At 41.7% G+C, this 24,714-nt stretch overlaps 2 protein-coding genes across 6 annotated transcripts in view; both read left to right on the forward strand.

The window, feature by feature from the left end:
- The window catches only part of LOC144679844 (copine-3-like), a 750,377-nt gene that overhangs the window by 397,108 nt on the left and 328,555 nt on the right, over window positions 1-24,714 (forward strand). The gene's annotated exons all lie outside the window — the stretch shown is intronic.
- The window catches only part of LOC144679841 (NEDD4-like E3 ubiquitin-protein ligase WWP1), a 196,494-nt gene that overhangs the window by 84,528 nt on the left and 87,252 nt on the right, over window positions 1-24,714 (forward strand). For 3 of the 5 annotated variants that reach the window (XM_078540684.1, XM_078540680.1, XM_078540683.1), the window contains exons 3-6: window positions 11,409-11,547; window positions 12,471-12,595; window positions 13,200-13,337; window positions 13,451-13,517. In XM_078540684.1, the coding sequence (XP_078396810.1) occupies window positions 11,409-11,547; window positions 12,471-12,595; window positions 13,200-13,337; window positions 13,451-13,517 (469 nt within the window). The remainder of the gene's footprint in view (window positions 1-11,408; window positions 11,548-12,470; window positions 12,596-13,199; window positions 13,338-13,450; window positions 13,518-24,714) is intronic. The other 2 variants (XM_078540685.1, XM_078540681.1) reach the window with 1 other exon arrangement.

Here is a 24,714-nt window from a genome sequence, read left to right on the forward strand (position 1 = left end):
CCTATACAACTACTTGTTCTCACTTGTCCTAAGCTTATAATCAGCCATTCTTATGTTGTTAGCTGCTTAAGGACTAGCAAGTTGTTTCAAGCTGTTGGTAAGCTCCTTGACACTTTTTGGCATGTATGGAAACAGTTAATCTGATTTGTACTGTCATACTGCTGAACCATAAAGATTACTGAAATGCACTTTTCTTAAATTGTGATTCTCCTATACATTAAAAGAGATTTATAGTGCTGCATGATATTGGTTTGTCTGTGACTATTAACCTGCATTCTTTGTATTATCTTGGCTACTTTTAGTCAGATCGCCAATGAATTGATCAGATACTCTTTCCAAGCATGAATGCTGGGAGCCTTCTGTATTTTTTTGTAAATTCTGATACATTGGGCTGAATTTTAACTTGGCTAACTCTGGTGGAGTTGATAGAACACTGGAAACCCAGAAGTCAGATTCCCTCGAATGGCATGTTACATCACGGTCAGGTTCCTTGCTCAGAAGCTAACCTGATTGACGGTCCAGCAGTCCAGAGGAGACCGTATGAGGGGAACGGGTAAACCCACACCCCAGGTGGTAGGGGTGGGTGAGGTGCCATCCTGTGTCCTCTATGGGTTATGTGTGTGGGGAGGTAGAGGTGGAGAGATCAGGGACATTTTGGGGATGTTCGGGAGGCGATCACAAGGGTCGGAGTGCAGTGGAAAGTTGATGTCTGATCACAGAGGACCGATTGTCAAGCAGGCATGCTGAATTCAGCAGGTAAGTGGAAAGGCACTTAACTCATAGATTCAACAATCCTCACCTGAGTTTAGCTACTGGATTTTCCAAGGCTTGGGAAACCTGGTTGTCCACAGTTAATCTCAGAATGTTGCCTAACAATGAAAATTGGAGCCTCATAATATTTAGAGTTCAAACCTACCTTGTTTGAGTGGTTTGATCACCTGTTGCTGCCATACCTCTGTTAAAAGCAGAAGTGGGCCGTTTGAAGGTGCATTGACATTGAGATTCTGATTTTTAACATGTTAATCCCCTCCCCACCCCCCAACCTCATCCCCCACCCCTTTCTAACCTAAACTTGCCTTTTTTTGTGGTTAAAATGTCCTTCATCATATCTGTGACCTAAAACTACCGGTCTGTTTTTTTTCCTTTCCAACCAAATTAATGACCCATTTCCTGTGCACTGTCCCCCATGCTTGTTCACACCTTGATATGTCCACTTCATTTCTCTAAGCCTTGCTCTAGAAGACCAGGATGCTGCTTCAGTGACACTTGTTCCATCTTTTCGTATGTTGATACCACTTGGTTTTACAATTTAAGAACTCTTATTTTCCTAATATCAGTAATAGGTAATGTTGGATAGTACTAAAGTAATGGCTATCAAACTTTGAAGCTCAGACTTGTGCTCCTTTCCCTAAGCAACCAAAAAGCACTGCCTGGCAAAGTTTTGTATGGGGATGAGCCAGGGAAAGATACCTTTTGTATCTTGGTTATTGTTTACTCATCACATTTTTAACAGAGCACAACTGAGAGGTCTTTGGGAAATATTATTTGTGGATGTAGAGGGAACTAAAATTATGTAAATGTATATAGTTTCAGGGATGAAGCAGGGGCTTTCAGTCATTTATTTAGATGATGGGGACCTTGTAATAAATATTATGAATATATGCTCTTAACAGGAGTGCATATCAGGAAATTGGAGGCATGCTTCCCACTATATTCCATCAAACAAGTTATACACTTGGGAGAAAGATGGGAACAGTTCAGCCCTCTTTGGTAGTAGGTTTTGTAGTTTAATAGAGGAGCTAGGTAGGTTTCCAATGCTTCAGGACACGTTTTGATTCCCGTCTTGTATACTCCAAGTTTTACCTACATTGAGTTATTTCTGTCATTGTAGAAAGACCAAAGTACACCCCTAACCCTCGCAAAGTATGGCAATTCAACAGTAATAGGTCCAAGCATAAATCGAAATTCCAGCTATTGGGTGAAGATATTATCACGTGTATCAGTGGCTTAGCACTCTTGCTTCTGAGTTAGTCTCACTCCAGGACTTGAGCACAAAAATCAAGACTGACTCCACTGCAGTACTGAGGGATTCCTGCATTTTTGGAGGTGCAGTCTTTTGGATGAGATGTTAAACTGAGGCCCTTTCTACGCTTTCAGGTGGATGTGAAAGATTCCATGACACTATTTCAAAGAAGAGCAGGGGAGCTATGCCTTTGCCCTGGCCAATATTTATCCCTCATCCCTCAATCACCATCACAAAATCAGATTATCTGGTCATTATCACATTGCTGTGTGTGGAAATTTTCTGTGCACAAATTGGCTTCCATGTTACCTATCTTATGACAGTGACTATGCTTCAGAAGTACTTCAATGGCGGTAATGTCCTTTGGGGAATCCTGTGGTCATGAAGGCTGCCATAGAAATTCAAGTGTTTCTTTCTCAGTGTATGAAGTCTATCTACAGAACATTTCTATTGAAGTCATTGCTTTCAACAGTGATATAAGTGATGGTGCTTTAGATGTGTTGAAGTTCTTTGCTTTCTCCAGTGCCATTTATTGGATGAGGCAATTATGAGAAATTGTTTTTAATTTGACTCAATAATTGAGTGCTTTCATGATGATTTAACTGATGGCAATCACAAGTTTTGGAATTGATGGGCAAAACTTCAAGATTGCTATCAGTCATTAGCACTGTCTATAGATTTATCCACGGTCTGTTGATGCAGAATGTAATAATAGTGAATTGGAGGGAGATTGTCAGTGCTATCAATGGATGGATACTTTTTGCCTTAGAGAACAGCCACCTATGGTCTATGAAGACTAAAATAATATGATTCAGTAAATTAAAGAATTCGTCATGGAGAAAGGTGAAACAAATTTTAACAAGCATTTTGAAACTTTCAATTCCACTTATCAGCAAATTGATCTATTTGGGCTCACAACCAGCAGCATAAATCAGTCCATAATAGAGAGGCTTTGCTTTTGAAAATATTCAAGCTATGATTTTTTTTAATGTTAACATTAAAAATTATCATAAAATTACATATTTTATATTTCAAATAACTTTTTGTACTGTTAATTGTAACATTATACCTTTTAACGTTATGATAGTTACATTAACATTTGCTTCCTTTTTCAATAAACCAAAATAATGTGAATTTCTTTAAAATCTGATTGTTTTTCAGGCACTATTTTCATGCATTGTCTCCCTGTGTCTTATAAGCAATCAGGCTAATTCCATGGAATACTAGTAGGTTACAAAATATTTTAATGTAGATCATGATTATACACTGAATGAAACTAAGGTTCATTTTGCAAGCAACCATACGCGAGGGGAAGGCAAGGTTGCAATGAGCTGTATAACGTCTGCCCCACAATTTTGCCAGGAACCTTTTTGCTAAAGAATCCATTTGATGAATGCAGGAGAATCGGCAATGGATCTGACCGTAAGAGTAGGCTTATCACTTTCAAAGTGTATATAATGTTGCAAAGCCATTTAGAAAGCTAACGGAATGCTCGGCTATATATCCAGAATAGCCAGGTGCAAATCTAATGAAGTTGTGCTAAAGTTTCACAGTGCATTGATCAGACCACATTTGTTTTGTATGAAATGTGGCATTTAGAACTGAGCAAGAGAAATGATTAGCATTTATTAGTGCCTTTAATATAATTAAAATGTCCCAAAGTGCTACACGGGAGGATTATTGAACAAAATTTGACACCAAGCAATATTGGGAGATGTTAGAGCAGATTTTTGTCAAAGAGGTAGGTTTTAAGGAATGTCTTGGGAGCAAAGAGAGATAGAGAAGGAAAGAGGTTTAGTGAGGGACTCTTAGAGCTTATGGCCTCAGAAACTGAAGGCACAGCTGTCAATGCTAGAATGAATAATATCAGGGGTACTGAAGAGGCCAGAATTGTGGAGCACAAATTACTCGCAGGGTCATAGGGCTGGAAAAGGTTACAGAGCTAAGGAGGGGGTGAGGTCATGAAAGGATTTGAAAGCAAGGATGAGAAATTTAAAATAAATGATAAAAGTGAAATACTGCGGATGCTGGAAATCTGAAACAAAAACAAAAATTGCTGGAAAAACACAGGTCCGACAGCATCTGTGGAGAGAGAGACAGAGTTAACGTTTCGGGTCCGTATAACTCTTCTTCAGAGCTAAAGGGAAGTATAAATGTGGTGAAATATATACTGTTTAAGGGTGTGGGACAGGTGAAGCTGGATAGAAGGCCAGCGATAGGTGGAGGCAAAGGAGAGATTGCGAAAGATGCCATAAACAAAAGGTCGAAGGGGTGTTGATGGTGGTGATACTGGCTAAAGGAGGTGCTCATGGTGCCATTAAGAGTAAAAAGCAGGGTGAGCAAGTGACAGATGGCCCTAGTTGGGCTGGGGTGGGGGGAGGGGACGGTGTCGGAGAAAAGATCAAAATAGGCTAAAAGGTGGGGATAAAACAACGAATGGAAATAAATTTAAAAGATAATAGAAATAGGTGGGGGAAAAATATATATAAATAATAAATATTTGGAAAAGGGGGATCAAAAAGGGTTGAGGATAGAGGAGAGAGTTCATGATCTAAAGTTGTTGAATTCAATATTCAGTCCGGAAGGCTGTAAAGTGCCTAATCGGAAGATGAGGTGCTGTTCCTCCAGTTTGCGTTGAGCTTCACTGGAACATTGCAGCAAGTCAAGGATGGACATGTCGGTATGAGAGCAGGGTGGTGTGTTGAAGCGACAGGAAGGTGTGGGTCATGCTTGCAGACAGACCGAAGGTATTCCGCAAAGCGGTCACCCAGTCTGCGTTTGGTCTCTCCAATATAGAGGAGACCACATTGGAATTGGGAGCCAGTGTAGGTCAGCAAGCATGGGTGATGATAATTGGTGTGAGTTAGGATGCAGGCAGCAGAATTTTGGGTAAGCATACATTTATAGAGGATGGAGGCTGAGGGTAGCCAGGAGTGCATTGGGATAGTCAAATATAGAGGTAGAAAAGGCATTGATAAGGGTTCCAGCAGCAGATGAGTCAGGGATGGAGTTGGCTGAGAGGTTAGAAATACACAGTCTGTGTAGATGTGAATATGTGATTGTGTAACTAAAACCTGTCGTCCTTGAAACCATTCTGGTAAATTTATCTGCACCCTCTCAAGTGCCTTCACACCTTTCCTAAAGTGTAGTGAACAAAACTGGCCGCAGTGCTTAGGTTGGGGCCTAACCAGAGCTTTATAAAGGGTCGGTGTAACTTCCCTGCTTTTGTATTCAATGCCTATATTTATGATCCCATATCCTTTGCAAACCGCTCTCTCAACATGCCTTGCCATTTTCTAAGATTGATGCATGTGCACCCCCAGGTTCCTTTGTTCCTGCACATTCTTTAGAATTGTTCCATTAAGTTATTTTGTTCTTCCCTATCCCTTTTACCATATTGCATTACTTCATACTTTTCTGTATTAAATTTCATCAGCAATTAGCCTGCCTATTCTGCTGGTTTATTTATGCCCTGCAGGCGATTCGTATCTTCCTCACTGTTTGCCACTCCTCCAAGTTTGGTATTATTGGCAAATATTGAAATTTTCCTCTTCTAAGATGCAGGTCATTTTTATATAGCAAAATAAAAGCAGTGGTCCTAGCACTCACTCTCCAGTCCAATAAATAATTATTTACCATGACTTGCTTTTTTCTCGCCTTAAGCTATGTTTTTTTTTATCCAGTTGGACACTAACCCTCCTATTCCATAAGCCTCAATTTTGTTAACCGACCTTTTATGTGACATCTAAGAAAATGCTTTCTTAAAATCCATGGGCAGAATTTTGCCCTTGGCGGGGGTGGTCAGGAAGCCGGCCGGCACCACACCGTGATTTCATGCTGGCGGGGCAGTTCAGACTCGCCCAGCGTGGAATAAGAACAGCAGTGCTGAGCACTGTCTGTGTGGCCGGCGGGGGAGGAGTGCGAGCAGGCCTAGCACGACCTTTGCGCATGCGTGCAAAAGAGCGCTTCAATCTCTCTGAGGCATGGAGCTGCTTCAGGGAGATGAAGCGCTGTTTAAAAAAAAAAGTGAAGAGAATAAAAATGTCATAAAATATGTCCCCTCATGAGACTCTGTCACATGAGCAAGGACATGCTTTTAATTCAAGTGTGAAATTTCTATTTTATTTTTATTTGCTTTAGGAAATCTCATTCCGCCCGTGGATGAGGTTTCCTAAAAAGTGCAAAGGCTGCTTGGTGTTTTCACCTGCCCTCCAACCATGAGGTTGAACGGGCAGCATAAATTTGAAATTAATTACCTTTTTTATGGCCTTAATAGGCCTTTTAATTATTGTTGAGTGTGCTGCCGACTCTGGCGCGCGCCCGCCAAACGAAATATCGCAGGACTACGTGATGACGTTGGGACGCTCGCCCAACGTTATCGCTTGTCATTTTACGCTCAGCCGGGTCGGGCGTGCGTCGCCTGCCGAACTCAATATTCTGCCCCATATAAACAATATCCACTGCATTCCCTTCTTCAACCTTCTCTGTTACTTCATCAAAAAAAAATCAATTAGTTGATCAAGCACAATCTGCCTTTTACAAATCCGTGTTGGCTCTCCTTAATTATCTCAAAGCTCTCCAAGGGCCTTTTGATTTTTTTCCCTGATTTGTAGATTCCACACCACTTACCCACCACTGAACATACTAACATACAAATTAGGAGCAGGAGTAGGGCATTTGGTCCCTTGAGCCTTTTCTGCCATTTAGATAAGATAAGATCATGGCTGACCTGATTGTGGCCCATAATCTTCTTTCTTGTCTACCCCCTATAGCCTTTGACTCCCATGTCAGTCAAGAACCTGTCTAACTCAAATATTCTTAAAAATATTCAATGACCTTGCCTCCTGCTGCCTGGGAAAGAGATTTCCATAGACCAGCAACTCTCTGATAGAAAGATTTTCTCCTCATCTCCATCTTAAATAGGAGACCAGCTATTTTTTCACTGTGTCCCCTAGTTCTAGTGTCTCCCATAGAGAGAAACACCTTCTCAGCATCCATCCTGTCAATTCCCCTCAGGATCTTAGTTTTCAATAAGATCACCTCTCATTCATCTAAACTCCAGTGGATACAGGTTCAACCTGTCTAACCTTTCCAAGATAATCCCTCTCATTTCAGGAATCCGCTGAGTGAACCTTTTGTGAACTGCTTCTAATATTATTATATCCTTTCTCAAGTAAGGGGACCAAAACTGTACACAATACTCCAGATGCGGTCTCACCAATGCCCTGTATAGCTGCAGTAAAACTTCCCTACTTTAATATTCCATTCCCCTTGCAATAAATGACAACATTCCATTTGCCTCATCACTTGCTGAGCCTGATATTAATTTTTTGAGATTCATGTACCAGGACACCCAAATCCCTCTGTACCGCCAAGTTTTGCAGTCTCTCCGTTTAAATAACTTACTGTTTTTCTGTTCTTCCTGCCAAATTGGACGAGTTCACATTTCCCCACGTTATGCTCCATCTGCCAATTTTTTGTTCACTCATTTAACCTATCTGAATCTCATGGTAAACTTTTTATGTCCTCCTCACAATTTACTTTCCTACCTATCTTTGTGTTATCCGCAAATTTAGCAACTTTTCATTCGGTTCCTTCATCCAAGTCATTGGCATAGATTGTAAATAGTTGAGGCCCCAGCATTGATCCTTGTGACACTCTATTGATTACAGCTTTCCAACCTGAAAATGACCCATTTAACCATACTCTCTGCCTCCTGTTAGCTAACCAATCCTCTGTCCATGCCAGTATACCCACTACACCATGTGCTCTTATCTTGTGTAGTAATCTTTGGTGTGTCACCTTATCAAATGTCTTCTGGAAATCCAAAAAGAGGTTTCCCTTTATCCACGTTACTTGTTAATTCCTCAAAAAACTCTAATAAATTAGTCAAACATGATTTCCCTTTCACAAAACCGTATTGACTCTGCCTAATTGCAGTAAGGGTTTTAAGTGCCCTGCTATAACCTCCTTAATAATAGGTCCCAACATTTTCCTTATAACAGATGTTAGGCTAACTGGCCTGTAGTTTCCTGCTTTCGGTCTCCTTTCTTGAATAGAGGAATTAACTTTGTTATTTTCCAATCTAATGGGACCTTTCCAGAAACGAGGGAATTTTGGAAAATTCAAACCAATGCACCTGCTATCTCTGCAGCCATTTCTTTTAGGACCCTTGGATGAAGTCCATCATGTACTGGTGACTTGTCAGCCTTTAATTCTAATAGTTTTCTCAGTACACTTACCCTGATGATTATAATTGTTTTAAGTTGCTTTCATCTCTTGATTCATAAGTATTTCTGGGATTTTATTTCTGCCTTCTGCAGTGAAGGCAGACACAAAATATCTGTTAAACACTTCCACAGTTTCCTTATTTTCTGTTATTAATTCACCAGACCCCCACCCTCTAGAGGACCTAGGATCAATGCTTACTTTAATTACTCTTTTCCCTTTTAAATACCCTTGTAGAAACTCTTGAAATCTGTTTTTATATTTCTTTTTCTCACACTTCCCCCTTCCCCCTTATCAATTTTGTTGTTATCCTTCGTTGGTTTTTAAATACTGACTAATCTTCTGACTTACCATTAATATTCGCAGAATTGTACACTTTTTCTTTTAAATTGATGCTATCTTTAACTTCCTTGTGGCAGGCAGTGCCTTTCTGAGAAGCCCCCATTATTTCTTCCCGTATACCCTATCCTACAGTGTGGTTACTGTTAGGGGGCCTATAAACTACTCCCACAGTTGGCTTAATCTTTGTGCTATTTCTAATCTTTACATCCTGATCTTAAGAACTAAGCTCATCTCCCACTATTGTACTAATGTCATCCTTAAATAACAGAGCAACCCCACCACCCTTTCCTAGCTTCCTGTCCTTCCAAAATATCAAGCACCCTTGAATATTCAAGTCCCAGCATTGGTCACCTTGCAACAACACCTCTGTGATGACTGTCAGATCATACATATTTATTTCCATTTGAGCTGACAATTCACCTGCTTTGTTACGGATGCTACAGGCATTCAGATACAAAGCCTTTAGCTTTGACTATTTTTGCAAACTCTGGCTTTATCTGCTGTCGCACTCTTAAATTTGTATGCTCTGTCCCTTCCTGCCACGCTCTGATTGTCATTATCCTTATTGCTACATTGCACTTTTGCCTCGTCTTTTTCCTTTAAATCCGCGTATTCCCTCACTTGATCCGTTGCTCCACTTTTTAGTTTAAAACCCTCTCTACTGCCCCCATTATAAGATTTGCCAGAACACTGGTCCTAGCTCAGTTTAAGTGAAGACCGTCCCAATGGTGCTGCTCCCACTTTCCCTAGTACTGGAGCCAGTGCCCCATGAATTGATGAAACCAATTGTTCCCACACAAATCTTTGAGCCGCGCATTTAACTCTCTAATCTTATCTAATCTACAAGAATTTGTTCATGGTTTAGGTAATAATCCAGAGATTATTATCACTGCTTTTTATGGCTCCTTTTGCACTGAAGCCTTACTACTTTTTATGTCTTCACCTTCCCTGAAGTCTCGCTGCTTTTTATGGCTCCCTGATGTCAAACTAACTGGCCTGCTAGGACTGTCCATACACCCTTCTTTGCATAAGGGTGTGACAAAAACATTTGTCACTCTGTAATCCTCTGGCACCTCCTCCATGTTTAGGGAAGATTGAAAGAATAAGGCAAGCCCTTCTGCCAATTCCACACTCACCTCCTTTAGCAATCTGGGATGAAAGCCATCAGGATCAGATGACTAATCATAACTATCCTTTCCAGGACTTCTTCCCTTTCAATTTTCACACTTTCCATTGCCTCCACTATCTCCGCTTCTACCTATATATAATGTTAAACTCAACTCGGAGTCAAATAGGAGACCTAGATTGCGAATATCTGCTTCAACCTTGAACAGTTTGGGTGTGGAGCTTGTAGTTGGGATCGATACCAGTGACTTCCCAAAACCCAGAATATTATTCAAAGTAAGACAAATTAGGACTGAAGGTATTACATTTAAATTAATAAAAAATAAACAAAAAAAATCAGTAAAATCGGTTTTAGCCAGAATGATAAATGATTGGAATAATTACCAATTAAGATAGAACCGAAAACATTAGAGGTTTTCAAAACATGGTTAAATAGTTTGGTACGATATAGGTCTTTCATTATCCTTGACCTTTCTTTATGTTCTTGCACTTACTTGGCTTTCTTGCATCAGGCAAGATCATCATACTTTTATGTTACAGTAATTCCCCAATTTAAGTTGACCTGTTTAACTCAGTCCTCTTTAACATCCGTTAGTTAATAGTGTCCCTATTTGCATTTAGCGCCAGGATTTTGTTTTAGCGTTGTTTCAAGCCGGGTTACGTGACCCTATTGAGCTATTTTGGAGTGGCCTCTTCCGCTCCCTGACCCTCCCGGTTGCTGCCAACCTTCATGGTGGCTGCCAACTTTCTCTCCTGCCGACCCTCTTGTTGCCTCTCCAGCTTGTGGACTACCTCTGCATAACCTGCAACTTGAAGCTGCTCTGCCTGCTCCTCACTGCTCACCTTGCCAACCCTCACTCACAGCAAAGATGGCAAGCTGGAGGGTTGGGGAACGGGAGAGGCAGTGAGTCAGAGAGGTGACAAGTGGAGGGCTGGGGAATGGAAGAGCAAACCGGGTGAACAGAGAGCAGGAGAGACGGCAAGCCAGAGGTAAGTAGAAAGAGTCGGCATATTTCTTTTTTATTTTTAACTTTATTTTAAATTATTTTAATTTAATACTTATTTCATTAACAAATATAAGAATTCAGCCATGTAAAGTATTTTAGCTTACAGGGTGTAATGTTTTAATGTTTTTTTCCTGATGAGAAAGATTCTACAGAACTTAACTACAGCTTTTACGTTGGTTATAATGGGAAAATCTGATTCACTTAATGTTGTTTCAATTAAAGTTGCACTTTTCAGGAATGCAACTACCATGGTAAACAAGAATGCTAATCCATCATATCATATCTGCTAATCCAGATTGTTTTCAACGGACAATGGACTGCTGATAATGTTTCTAAATATTTGCATTTATCGCTATCAATAGAAAAGTTTTATTAATTTCGAATCATATATAACTAACATTTTTAAAAACATTAGTTGCAGTATGAGATGTTAATGTATTCTGGGTGAAAATAATAGCTTTGCAAGAATATGTATTTTAAGATGAAATGTGAACTGTTTGTTTTAGTGAAATTTAAATATGGGCATGACGTTTATTTAAGAATCAGACTTTTTCATTGCTAAATATCTGATAATACAGGTCGCTATGATACAGCCCAAATAGGATTTGTTTGATACAGCTTCTATCCCATCTACTGGGGATGTACCATATGCATTTATTTCAAATTGTAATTTTACTTAATAGTTGCTTCTGCAAAACTAAAAAGAAGAAAGAATTGGTTTGGAACTGCAATCTATGTGGAATTATCAGCAGACGGAGAATTAAAGAAATCTGCAAAGTCACATAGTTCTTCCAATCCAAAATGGGATGAGCACTTAACAATGTAAGCACAATTATGAAACAAATAATTAATCTTCTATAGCATTATTTTCAATGTGTAACAAATGTTAATATAACTCCTTGAGTATATGTTCCTAACCTGTGCTGAGTAACATGGTAAATGCCTCTGTCCAACATGGAAAATTCAGCTTTTTGGAATTGTGTGGAGGCAAAATAACAAAATTATGCTTAAATGGGATGAAAACCCAGGTGGATCAAATTTTTTGCTGGCATTGAATTGAGGCTCTTTTCCCACTAAGCTATTTCAGTGACTTCACTGGCAGGCAGCATCTTGGGGTTTCCCCAACCAACATTGTTAGAAACAGAAGGATTGTAGCTTCACCTGCGCTGTGCCAAACCTCAACTGCCCAAGTCAGAAAAACGACAGCAGAGGCTAAGGAAAGGGTGGGGGAAATCCATGATATAATGATCATAGGTGGCCAATTGATGCAGTGGGCTTGATGGATCATAAGGAGACCATTCGGCCCATCGTGTCTGCACCTGCTCTCTAAATGAGCATAATGACTCAGTGCCATTCTCCTGCCTTTTCCCTGTAACCCTGCACATTGTTTATTTTTAAATAATAATCTAATGCCCTTTTGAATGCCTCGATTGAACCTGCCTCCACCACACTTCCAGGCAATGTATTTCAATTCATTGCACTAGTTTGCAATGATCATGAAGTATTGACTTGTCCCTTTAAACAGCCTTCACCAGCTACATCTTCAAAATAGCACCTTATAATATTTCCAGAAAAAGAGCCCCTTTTAGGTACTACAGGAGTCTTTATTTTGTTATCTTAAAATGTTTAATGCAGCCACAGTGCATGCATATAATCTTTCAGAATAACCACAAATTAAGAAATTATTGAATTAATTATGTCACACAAACATATAAGTTACAGAATCTTTTTTTGTTTGCTTGCAGGAACGTAACACCACATACCAAATTGGAGTTTAAAATCTGGAGCCACCATACATTAAAATCTGACGCTTTACTAGGGAAAGCCACTTTAGACATCAGCCAAGCTTTGGAATTGCACAACAGAAAATGTAAGTTTTTCAATTAACTTAAGCGTAGTAGCTGCTTACTCTGATGTACCACTGAGACCCATTTGCCTTGTAGGGTTACCTGCCACAGGAAGGCTGTATTGCAGGAGGCAGCCTTATATTGTAAGTAGTCCAGCATCAGCTCCTCCTTCTTCAAACTCTGTCCCTCTGACTGTGTGGCATCTTTTACATTCATCTCTTTGGCCCTCCATTGATAGTTGTGCCTTGAGCTGCCTAGCCTCCCCCATATTTAGGAATTCCTTTCTAAAAATTTCTGCCTCTCCACCTCCTTCCTTCTTTTAGACTTTCCATAAACCCACCTTTGACATTAGCTGTTGGTCATCCCTCCTAATATATCCTTTGGCTCAATATCCTTTTTATTTATTGTTTTTCTTTGAATACTTTGGAGTATTTTCTGTTAATGGTTACTTCTAGCTAAAAGCTCAAATTTGATGTTATCTTTTGAATGTCCTTTGTAACATTTTGGTTTTCTACAACAAGAAATAAAATGTTTTATAATTCTGATTACACAGTTAAGTTACTGTTGCTGTGCATTTATAAACAAACCGACATTTTATTTTAATATCCCCACTTTGCTTTTGAATAGTGGAGAATGTTAAAGAAGTATTGAAGCTCACGTTGGAAAATAAGAATGGAGTAGTACAAACTGGTGACCTGACTGTTTTCCTCGATGGTATGACAGTGGATCAGGAATCTGTACCTAATGGCACTGCATCAGCGACCAGTGAGTAACAGTCACTAGCCTGATGACTAGCAAAATAAATGTATATTTAATTCAAGATAGTTTGCTAGAATTTGTTAAAAGTATATCTATTTAACTAAAATTCTTTTGCACAGAAGTTCAGCAGAATGGAGATGCCATCCATGTAAATGGAGGTGAATCCTCTACAAGGGCTAGAACAAGGTATGTAAAGTCTTTATTGAAATGTAGCCTGACTGATTCATGGCCTCTTTAAATGTGATTTCGAGAGGTGAAACTAAATGTAGAAACATCTGTTGGAAAATTTGGAAAAAATTATGCGTGTTTAGTGTGACTGAACAGAAAACAAGAAATGGTTAATGTTACTGTGAAAATGCACAGCAAGTACCTTGGCCATTTGTACCAAGTAATTAGTATGTTATGCCATACATTAGAAAGTCATTCCATGCTGCTCAAGTATTTCGAAAAACAACACATCTTTTCTCAAATGCTTGTAACCATTAGCTTTAAAAACTTTTAAGAAAAGTTAGTGGAAACCCTGTTGGCTCGAAACTAGAATTTTTAAAAAATGATTTATATGCTTATTTAAATTGTGAGCAGGTGTGTGGGTAAGAGCTTATCTACTTCATGGAGAAAATAGACATAATGTAAACAAGTTTGAACTAGAATTTTGCAATAACGCTACAGCCTAAAGAGACACTAAATTGTTGCAAGCGTTGTTTAGTAAATGGATGGACAAAATATGGTCAGCGAACTATGAATGGAAGAAAATGTAGGGTAAAATTGCTTCATATATGCGCAAGTGATGGATTGTTATTGTTTTCTCAGTATGCATGCTATGCAATGGAAACTACTAACCTTGGTAGTTCAGGGTTGTAATTTCATGACATTGATTTTGCACTTGATTTTTAGATCTGCACGAACCACATGAAATAATTTTTTAAACTGTTGCTCGATGAAGCATTTTATTGACCAATCTCTATTGACAATCTGTTATAGTAGTGGAAATTGCTGCTAATCAGCTTTGTGATTTGAGCTGAAGTTCTGGTTTGCAATTCCTAACATAAGGGTGTTCATTAAGATCTGAGTGCATTATCCTAATTCCACCATTCAAATATGATTACCTCCATTATAGTTTTATAATTAGACATTTGGGAATTTGTATGCTCCCTGGACATAGAAATCTTAGTGAGTAATTTTGACTTTGAGTGATGGTGTAAAACTGATGATATTGATTCAGCTGCCTGTTAAACATCACTTCCAACTTTTGTTTCCATTGAAATCAATGATAGGTGTGAATGATTGCAGCCTGTAGTTTTTTTTAATCATTTACACTTAGCTCAACCAAGGCTTCTTTTGGGCAAAATATACCCTTTGTAATTTGTGCATAATTCTTTTCCTTCTGATCTTCTTGATGAGGATGACAGGGCTGTCTGATCCCCAGAGTTGTGGAAATGGATCTTGAAGACTCCCGTGTCTCTATATTAGCAGGGAATATTCTAGTTCTTAGCTGCCTTTCTGCAGGGCACTTCTTGAGGTCTAAGTGAAATTACTTTAAGATTTAGCTTCTTCAGTTTATTCCTCACCTGCCTTCCCAGTGACACACTGCTTCTGCAAACTCGCCTGACTCTAGCCTGGTGTGCATCACTTCCCACAGTAGCTCATTTTAGTGACCAAGCAAAATGATTTGGACAGAGAGCTCCTAAATGTAGAAGTGGATTGCTGAAGGCTAAGGAAGGATTTGTAAAAGATTATAGTGCACTGGGGTCAGGGAGCCATTAAACATTTATGTGGGCAAGAATGACCAACCAGCAGAAGGTGCAAATACAAGGTGTGAAGTTTTGGATGAACTGAAGCTTGGTTACATTTGTTATGCTGAAAAACCCTACTTTGAGAGTCTGAACCTGCAGACCTCTCAATTTCTGAATTGACCAATCAAGACTATAAAAGTCCAGGGTACGCAGCATTTGGATTTGGTCACAGTACTGCTGTGGCAGTGTATTTACCTTTGTGCTTGTGCATTCCAGGCTGTAGACAGGCAGATGATAGCCATAAAGACAGAAACATAGAAAATAGGAGCAGGAGTAGGTCACCTGGCTCTTCAAGCCTGCTCCGCCATCCAGTATGATTATGGCTGATCCTGTATCTCAACGCCATACTCCTGTGCTCTTCCCATACCCCTTGCCACCTTTAGAGTCCAGAAATCTATCTATTTCCTCCTCAAATATATTCAATGACTTGGCCTCCAGAGTCTTCTGTGGTAGAGGTTAGAACCACAGGTTCACCACTCTGAGTAAAGAAGTTTCCCCTATCTCAGTCCTAAATGGCCAACTCCGTATCCTGAGGCTGTAGCCCCTTCTTCTAGACCCCTCAGCTAGGGGGAACATCACCCCTGCATCCAGTCTGTCCAGCCCTGTCAGAATTTTATACGCTTCAATGAGATCCCCTCTCATTCTTATAAACTCCAATGAATACAGGCCTAGTCGGCCCAATCTCTCATCATATGACAATCCTGCCACTCCAGGAATCAATCTGGTGAACCTTCGCTGCACTAGATCTATGGCAAGTTATACCCTTTCTTAGGTAAAGAGACCACAACTGCACACAATACTCCAGATGTGGTCTCACCAGGCCCTGTACGGCTCCAGTAAGACATCCTTGCTCCTATACTCAAGTCCTCTCGCAATGAAAGCCAACATACCATTTGCCACCTTAATTGCTTGCTGCACCTGCATGCTTGCTTTCAGTGATTGGTGTACAAGGATACCCAGGTCCCTTTGTACATCATGATTTCCCAATCTATCACCATTTGAATAATACCCTGCCATTCTGTTTTTCCTACCGAAGTGGATAACTTAACACTTAGCCACATTATACTGCATCTGCCATATATTTGCACGCTCACTCAACTTGCCTAAATTGCTTTGAAGCCTCTTAACACCCTTCTCACCGCTCACATTCCCACTAAGTTTTGTGTCATCAACAAACTTGGAAATATTACATTTGGTCCCTCACCCAAATCATTGATATATATTATGAATAGCTGGGGCCCAAGCACTGATCCCTGTGATAGCCCACTCGTCACTGCCTGCCACTCCAAAAAAGACCCATTCCTACTCTCTGTTTCCTGTCTGCTGACCAATTCTCAATCCATGCTAGTATATTACCCACAATCCTATGTGCTTTAGTTTTGCACACTAACCTCTTATGTGGGACTTTATCAAAAGCTTTCTGAAAATCCAAATACACAACACCCACTGGTTCTCCCTTATCTCTTCTGCTAGTTACACCCTCAAAAAAAACTCCAGTAGGTTTGTCAAACATGATTTCTCTTTCATAAATCCATGTTGACTTAGAAAACATCAATGGGATTAGACAAAGTGTCTTGTTATCACGTCCTTTATCATAGACTCTAGCATTTTCCCTACGATTGATTAAGGCCTGTAATTCCCTGTTTCCTCCCTCCTTTATTAAATAGTGGAGTTACATTTGCCATCCTCCAATCTGTTGAGAGTGTTCCAGAATCTGCAGAATTTTGGATGATGATAATCAACACATCCACTATTTCCATGGCCACTTGCTTTAGCACTCTAGGATGTAGATTATCAGGCCCTGGGGATTTATTGGCTTTCAGCCCCAGTAACCTTTCCAACACTTTTTTTAGTAATGCTAATTTGTTTTGATTCCTCCTCCTCACTGGACTCCTGGTTCTCTAGTGTTTCTGAGAAGTCACTTATGCCCCCCTCCGGGGGAGGGGATGGTGTTAGTGGTGTTGTCACTGGACGAGTAATCCAGAGGCCCATGGTAATGATCTGGGGACCCGGATTCGAATTAAAAGTCTAATGATGACCATGAAACCGTTGTCGATTGTTGTAAAAACCCATCTGATTCACTAATGAAGGAAATCTACCGTCCTTACCTGGTCTGGCCTACATGTGATTCCAGACCCACAGCAATGTGGTTGACTCTTAGAAATGCCCTCTGAACAAGGGATGGGAAAGAAATGCTGGCCTAGCCAGCGCTGCCCACATCCCATGAATGAATTTTTTTTTAATATCATCCAGAGGTCACTGACTTCTTTAACCAGAAGCATGAGGAGCGAGCATGTGACTTTGCCATGGTGCAGGATGCATCAACTGTACACTCTTGGCTTTGTGGGCGCACATCTCAATGGTGAGATGTACCAAAACCACAAAGGGTATGACTGACTCAATGTACAGTTGGTGTGCCCACCATGTTGGTGAATGCCTGCTGTCCTGATAGTGGTCGTGATTCGTTCATTCTGTGCTACCCCAGCAACTTCCAGCCACCACTTGAATTAGAGGGTGGGTGCTTGGTGACAAAAGCTATCCGATCTACAGCTGGCTGATGACTTCACAGCAATGTGGTTGACTCTTAAATGTCCTCTGAAATGGCCTAGAAAGCTACTCAGTTGTATCAAACCACTACAAAGTCTCAAAAAAGGAAGGAAACCGGATGGTCCACCCGGCATCAACCTAGGCACTGGAAACGACAATGGCAAACTCAGCCCTATCGACCCTGCAAAGTCCGCCTTAATAAAATCTGGGGGCTAGTGCCAAATTTGGGAGAGCTATCTGACAGACTAGTCAAGCAACAGCATGACATAGTCATCCTCACAGAATCATATCTTAGAGATAATGCCCCAGACACCCCCATCATCATCCCTGGGTAGGAGAGACCCAGCAGAGGTGGCAGCAGAGTGGTATACAGTCGGGAGGTAGTTGCCCTGGGAGTCCTCAACATCGACTCCGGACCCCATGAAGTCTCATGCATCAGGGCAAACATGGGCAAGGAATCGTCCTGCTGATTGCCATGTACCGCCCCGGCGCACCATGCCCGCCCCCCACTCTCAACTGATGAATCAGTGCTCATCCATGTTGAACACCACTTTGAGGAAGCACAGAAGGTGGCCAGGGCGCAGAATATACTCTGGGTGGGAGATTTCAATATCCACCACCAACAGTGGCTCGGTAGCACCACTACTGACCGAGCTGGCCAAGTCCTAAAGGACACAGCTGCTAAACTGGGCCTGCGGCAGATGGTGAGGGAACCAACAAGACAGAAAAACACACTTGACCTCATCCTCACCAACCTGCCTGCCACAGATGCATCTGTCCATGACAGTATCACCACTGCACAGTCATTGCGAAGACGAAGTCCCGCCTTCACATTGAGGAGACCCTCCATTGTGCTGTGTGGCACTACCACCATGCTAAATGGGATAGATTTCAAACAGATCTAGCAATTCAAGGCTGGACATCCCTGAGGTGCTGTGAGCCATCAGCAACAGCAGAATTGTACTCGAACACAATCTGTAACCTCATGGCCCAGCGTATCCCTGACTCTACCATTACCATCAGGCCAGGGGATCAACACTGGTTCAATGAAGAGTGCAGGAGGGCATGCCAGAAGCAGCAGCAGGCATATTTAAAAATGAGGTGTCAACCTGGTGACGTTATAACACAGGACTACTACATGCCAAACAGCATAAGCAGCAAGTGATAGACAGAGCTAAGCGATCCCACAACCAATGGGATCAGATCTAAGCTCTGCAGTCAAGCCATATCCAGTCGTGAATGGTGGTGGACAATTAAACAAGTCACTGGAGGAGGAGGCCCCAAAAATATCCCCATCCTCAATGATGGGGGAGCCTAGCACATCAGTGCAAAAGGTAAGGCTGAAGCATTTGCTACAATCTTCAGCCAGGAGTGCCAAGTGGATGATCCATCCATCTTTTAAAGGAAGTGGTTGCAGAGATAGTGGTAGCATTGGTTGAAATATTCTAGAACTCTCTGGATTCTGGGAAAGTCCCAGTGGATTGGAAAACTGCTAATTGTGACACCCCTGTTCAAGAAGGGAGGGAGACACAAAGCAGGAAACTATAGGCCAGTCAGCCTAACATTTGTCATTGGGAAAATGCTAGAGTCCATTATTAAGGGAGAAATAGGACGTTTAGAAAAGATTAACGTAATCAAGTAGAGCCAACATGGTTTTGTGAAAGGGAAATCATGTTTGACAAATTTGCTAGAGTTCTTTGAGGATGTAACGAACAGAGTTGATAAAGGGGAACTGGTAGATGTAGTGTATTTGGATTTGCAGATGGCATTCAATAAGGCGTCACATAAAAGGTTATTGGACAAGATAGGAGCTCATGGTATTGGGGGTAATGTATCAGCATGGATTGAGGATTGGTTAACACACAGAAGACAGAAAGTCAGGATTAATGGACCTTTTCCAGGTTGGAAAGACGTAACGAGTGGCGTGTCCACAAGGATCAGTCCTAAGGCCTCAATTATTTACTATCTATATTGATGACTTGGAGGAGGGGGCAGAGTGTAATGTATCCAAATTTGTCGACGATACAAAAATAGGTGGGAGGGCATGTTGCGATGAGGACATAAGGAATCTGCAAGGGGATATAGACAGGTTGAGTGAGTGGGTAAAAACTTGATAGATGACGTTTAATGTAGGAAAGTGTGAGGTCATTCATTTTGGGAGGAAAACTCAAAAGGCAGACTATTATTTAAAAGGAGAGAGACTCCAAAAAAGTGCAGCACAGAGGGATCTTGGTGTTCTTGTGCATGAAACACAAAAAGTTAGCATGCAGGTGCAGCAAATAATTAAGAAGGCAAATGGAATTTTGGCTTGTATTGCTAGGGGGTTGGAGTTTAAAAATAGGGAAGACTTGTTGCAACTGTACAGGGTGTTGGTGAGGCCGCACCTGGAGTACTGTGTACAGTTTTGGTCCCCGTATTTAAGAAAGGATATGCTGGCATTGGAGGCAGTTCAAAAAAAGGTTCACTAGGCTGATTCCTGGGATGAAAGGATTGACTGATCAAGAACGTCCAAACAGGTTAGGCCTTTATTCATTAGAGTTTAGAAGAATGAAGAGTGATCTTATTGAAACATACAAGATTCTGAAGAGGCTTGACAAGGTAGATGTTGAGGAGATGTTTCTACTAGTGGGGGAATCTCGAACTAGGGGACATAGTTGTAGAATAAGGGGACACTCATTTAAAACTGTGGTGTGAAGGAATTTCTTCTCTCAGAGGGTAGTGAATGTCTGGAATTCTCTCTCTCAGAGAGTTGTGGAGGCTAGATCACTGAAAGTATTTAAAGAGGAGGTAGATTTTTGAAATATCGGGGAGTTGAGGGTTATGAGGAGCTGGCATGAAAGAGGAGTTGAGGCCTGAGGCAGATCGCCCATGATTTTATTGAATGGCGGGGCAGGCTTGAGGGGCCAAATGGCCTGCTCCTGCTCATATTTCTTATGTTCTTTAGTTCTTATCTCTGCCTCCTCCGGAGGTCCTCATCACCACACATGCCAGTCTTCAACCAATTCAATTCATTCCACGTGATATCAGGAAATGGCTGAAGGCACTGGGTGGTGTAAAGGCTTTGGGCCCTGACAGTATTCCGGCAGTACTACTGAAGACTTGTGCTCCAGAACTTGCTGTGCCCTTGGCAAGCTGTTCCAGTAAAGCTACAACACTGGCATCTACCCGGCCATGTGGAAAATTGCCCAGGTGTGTCCTGCACAGAAAAACCAGGACAAATCCAACCCGGCCAATTACTGCCCCATGGGTCTACTCTCAATCATCAGTAAAGTAATGGAAGGGGTCATCAATAGTGCTATCTAGCGGCGCCTGATTAGCAATAACCTCCCTGATACCCAGTTTGGGTTCCGCCAGGGCCACTCAGCTCCTGACCTCAACAGCCTTGGCTCAAAAATGGACAGAAGAGCTGAATTCCCAAGGTGAGGTAGGAATGACTGCCTTTGACCTGAAGGCCGCATTTGACTTAGGGTGGCGTCAAGGAGCCCTAGCAAAACTGGAATCAATGGGAGGGCGGGTGGGGGGGAAAGCTCTCCACTGGATGGAGTCAGACCTAGCACAAAGGAAGATGGTTGTGGTTGTTGGAGGTCAGTCATCTCAGCTCCAGGACATCACTGCAGGAGTTCCTCAGGGTAGTGTCCTCGGCCCAACCACCTTGAGCTGCTTCATCAATGACCTTCCTTCCATCATAAGGTCAGGAGTGGGGATGTTTGCTGATGATTGCACAATGTTCAGCACCATTTGCTACTCCTCAGATACTGAAACCATCCATGTTCAAATGCAGCAAGACGTGGACAATATCCAGGCTTGGGCTGACAAGTGGCAAGTAACGTTTGCGCCACGAGTGCCAGGCAATGGCCATCGCCAACAAGAGAGAATCTAACCATCGCCCTTGAAATTCAATGGCATCACCATTACTGAATCCCCCACTATCAACATCCTGGGGGTTACGATTGACCAGGAACTGAACTGGACTAGCCATATAAATACTGTGGCTACAAGAGCTGGTCAGAGGCTAAGAATCCTGAGATGAGGAACTCACCTCCTGATTCATCAAAAGTTGCCAACCATCTACAAGGCACAAGTCAGGAGTGTGATGGAATACTCCCAACTTGCCTTGATGAGTGCAGCTCCCAAAATACTCAAGAAGTTTGACACCATCCAGGGCAAAGCAGCCTGCTTGGTTGGCACCGCATTCACAAACACACACCCCCCACCACCGAAGCACAGTAGCAGCAATGTGTACCATCTACAAGATGCACTGCAGGAATTCACCAAGGGTCCTTAGACAGCACCTTCCAAATCCACGACCACTACGATCTAGAAAGACAAGGGCAGCAGATAGATGGGAACACCACCACCTGGAAGCTCCCCTTCAAGCCACTCACCATCCTGACTTGGAAATATATTGCCGTTCCTTCATTGTCGCTGGGTCAAAATCCTGGAACTCCCTTCCTAACAGCTCTGTGGGTGTACCTACACCACATGGACTGCAGCGGTTCAAGAAGGCAGCTCATCACCACCTTCTCAAGGACAGCGAGGGATGGGCAATAAATGGTGGTCCAGCTGGCGAAGCCCACATCCCGTGAATGAATAAAAAAAAGTAGTTGTGTAACTGGTCTGCTATTTCCTTGTTCTCTATTATAAATTCTCCTGTTTTGGACTGTAAGGCTCCTATATTTGTCTTCACTAATCTTTTTCTTTTTATGCACTTATAGAAGCTTTTACAATCTGCTTTTATGTTCCTTGTAAGTTTACTCTGATACTCATATTTTTTTCCCCCCCTTAATCAATCTCTTGGTCCTCCTTTGCCGAATTTTAAATTGCTTCCAATCTTCAGGCTCACTACTTTTTTCTAGCAACTTTGAGTCCTCTTTGGATCTCATACTATCCTTAATCTCTTTTGTTAGCCATGGTTTGCTGCTTTCCCTGTTGTGTTTTTGCGCCAGAAAGGAATGCAGAACTGTTGCAATGCATATATTCATTCCTTAAGTATCAGCTGTTGCCTACCCACCGTCATTTTGATGATGTTCCCCAACCTATCTTAATCAACTCATGCCTCCTACCTTCATAGCTTTCTTTAACACTTAGGACCCCAGTTCCAGATCAGGCTACTTCACTTTCAATCCCAATGAAGAGTTCCATCATGTTATGGTCACTGTTCCTTAAAGGACCCCGCACAACAAGATTACTAATTAACCCCTTCTCATTGCACAATACAAAATCTAGAATCCTCATTGGTTCCTTGATGTGCTGGCCTGAAAAAACCATCTCATGCAAACTCCACTTCCGCCACGTTATTATTGCTAATTTGATTTGCCCAGTCTATATGCTAACCCTTGTTTCTTCTGCCTTCCACTTTTGCTCTCTACTTTTCTGTCTGTCTTTCCTATCTTTATTTCCTTCTCTTGGTCTCCTACTCAGGTTCCCATCCCCCTGCTTGTCAAAAGTAAGAGCCCTACCATGCAGTTACTACCCCAGCGCAATTTTAAGTCAGACTGTGCTAAGTTTCGGTTAATGCCAGTTAAACTTTGTGCCATTACAGGAGCAGTGCGATTGTATTTCTTTCAGTGAGAATTGTGTATATTACTTTTAAATGAAATAATTTCTATTTAAAAGCTTTGTTTTCTCTTCTACTTGTTTGCATTGCTAAATCACCTGAACTCAACCTGGCAGTGCTATCTAGAAAAATAGGAGCTGTGACAAGTGTTATCTATTAGCAAAGGGTCATATGTCGCTGCAGTTTCAGGATACTCAGTACAACACTGGAATGTGATGGGGGGAGGCCAGGAATTCAGTGTGCCAAATCATGGCATTGGAAATTACCAAAATAATAAAAATGGCATGTAAAGCCTTTTGATTAATGTTACATTGTTGTGGACACTGTCATATTGGTTTCGGACTGTTGCTTCTCAGCTGTTACTAGGGCGGTTTGATCCAGCAGAATTACTGGAACAATAGTGGGTGTTGCAGAGCATGTGGCGAAGGAGGAACCGCACTGACATTCTGAGAAAGGCCAATATGTTTTGTACCTGTAGAGTTACTGCCATTCCCATGAGGCTGAAATTTGGCACAGCCATTATAAGACCATAAGACATAGGAGCAGAAATTAGGCCATTCGGCCCATCGAGTCTGCTCCGCCATTCAATCATGGCTGATAAGTTTCTCAACCCCATTCTCCCGCCTTCTCCCCGTAACCTTTGATCCCCTTATCTATCTCGGTCTTAAATACACTCAATGACCTGGCCTCCACAGCCTTCTGTGGCAATGAATTCCATAGATTCACCACTCTCTGGCTAAAAAGGTTTTTCCTCATCTCTGTTCTAAAAGGTCTTCCCTTTACTCGGAGAATGTGCCCTCGGGTCCTAGTCTCTCCTACTAATGGAAACATCTTCCCCACATCCACTCTATCCAGGCCTTTCAGTATTCTGTAAGTTTCAATCAGATCCCCCCTCATCCTTCTAAACTCCATCGAGTATAGACCCAGAGTCCTCAAACGTTCCTCATATGCTAAGCCTTTCATTCCTGGGATCGTTCTCGTTAAACTCCTCTGGACCCTCTCCAGGGCCAGCATATCCTTCCTGAGATACGGGGCCCAAAATTGCTCACAATATTCTAAATGTGGCCTGACCAGAGCCTTATAAAGCCTCAGCAGCACATCCTTGCTTTTATATTCCAGTCCTTTCGAAATAAATGCCAACATTGCATTTGCCTTCCTAACCACCGACTCAACCTGCAAGTTAACCTCAAGAGAATCCTGGACTAGGACTCCCAAGTCCCTTTGCACTCCAGATTTCTGAATTCTCTCCCCATTTAGAAAATAGTCTATGCCTCTATTCTTCCGACCAAAGTGCATGACCTCACACTTCCCCATGTTGTATTCCATCTGCCACTTCTTTGCCTATTCTCCTAACCTGTCCAAATCCTTCAGCAGCCTCCCCGCCTCCTCAATACTACCTGTCCCTCCACCTATCTTTGTATCATCTGCAAAGTTAGCCAGGATGCCCTCAGTTCCTTCATCTAGATCATTAATGTGTAAAGTGAAA

Source organism: Cetorhinus maximus, chromosome 4 (assembly GCF_964194155.1).
Source record: "Cetorhinus maximus chromosome 4, sCetMax3.hap1.1, whole genome shotgun sequence".
In the NCBI taxonomy this organism is placed as follows: domain Eukaryota; kingdom Metazoa; phylum Chordata; class Chondrichthyes; order Lamniformes; family Cetorhinidae; genus Cetorhinus; species Cetorhinus maximus.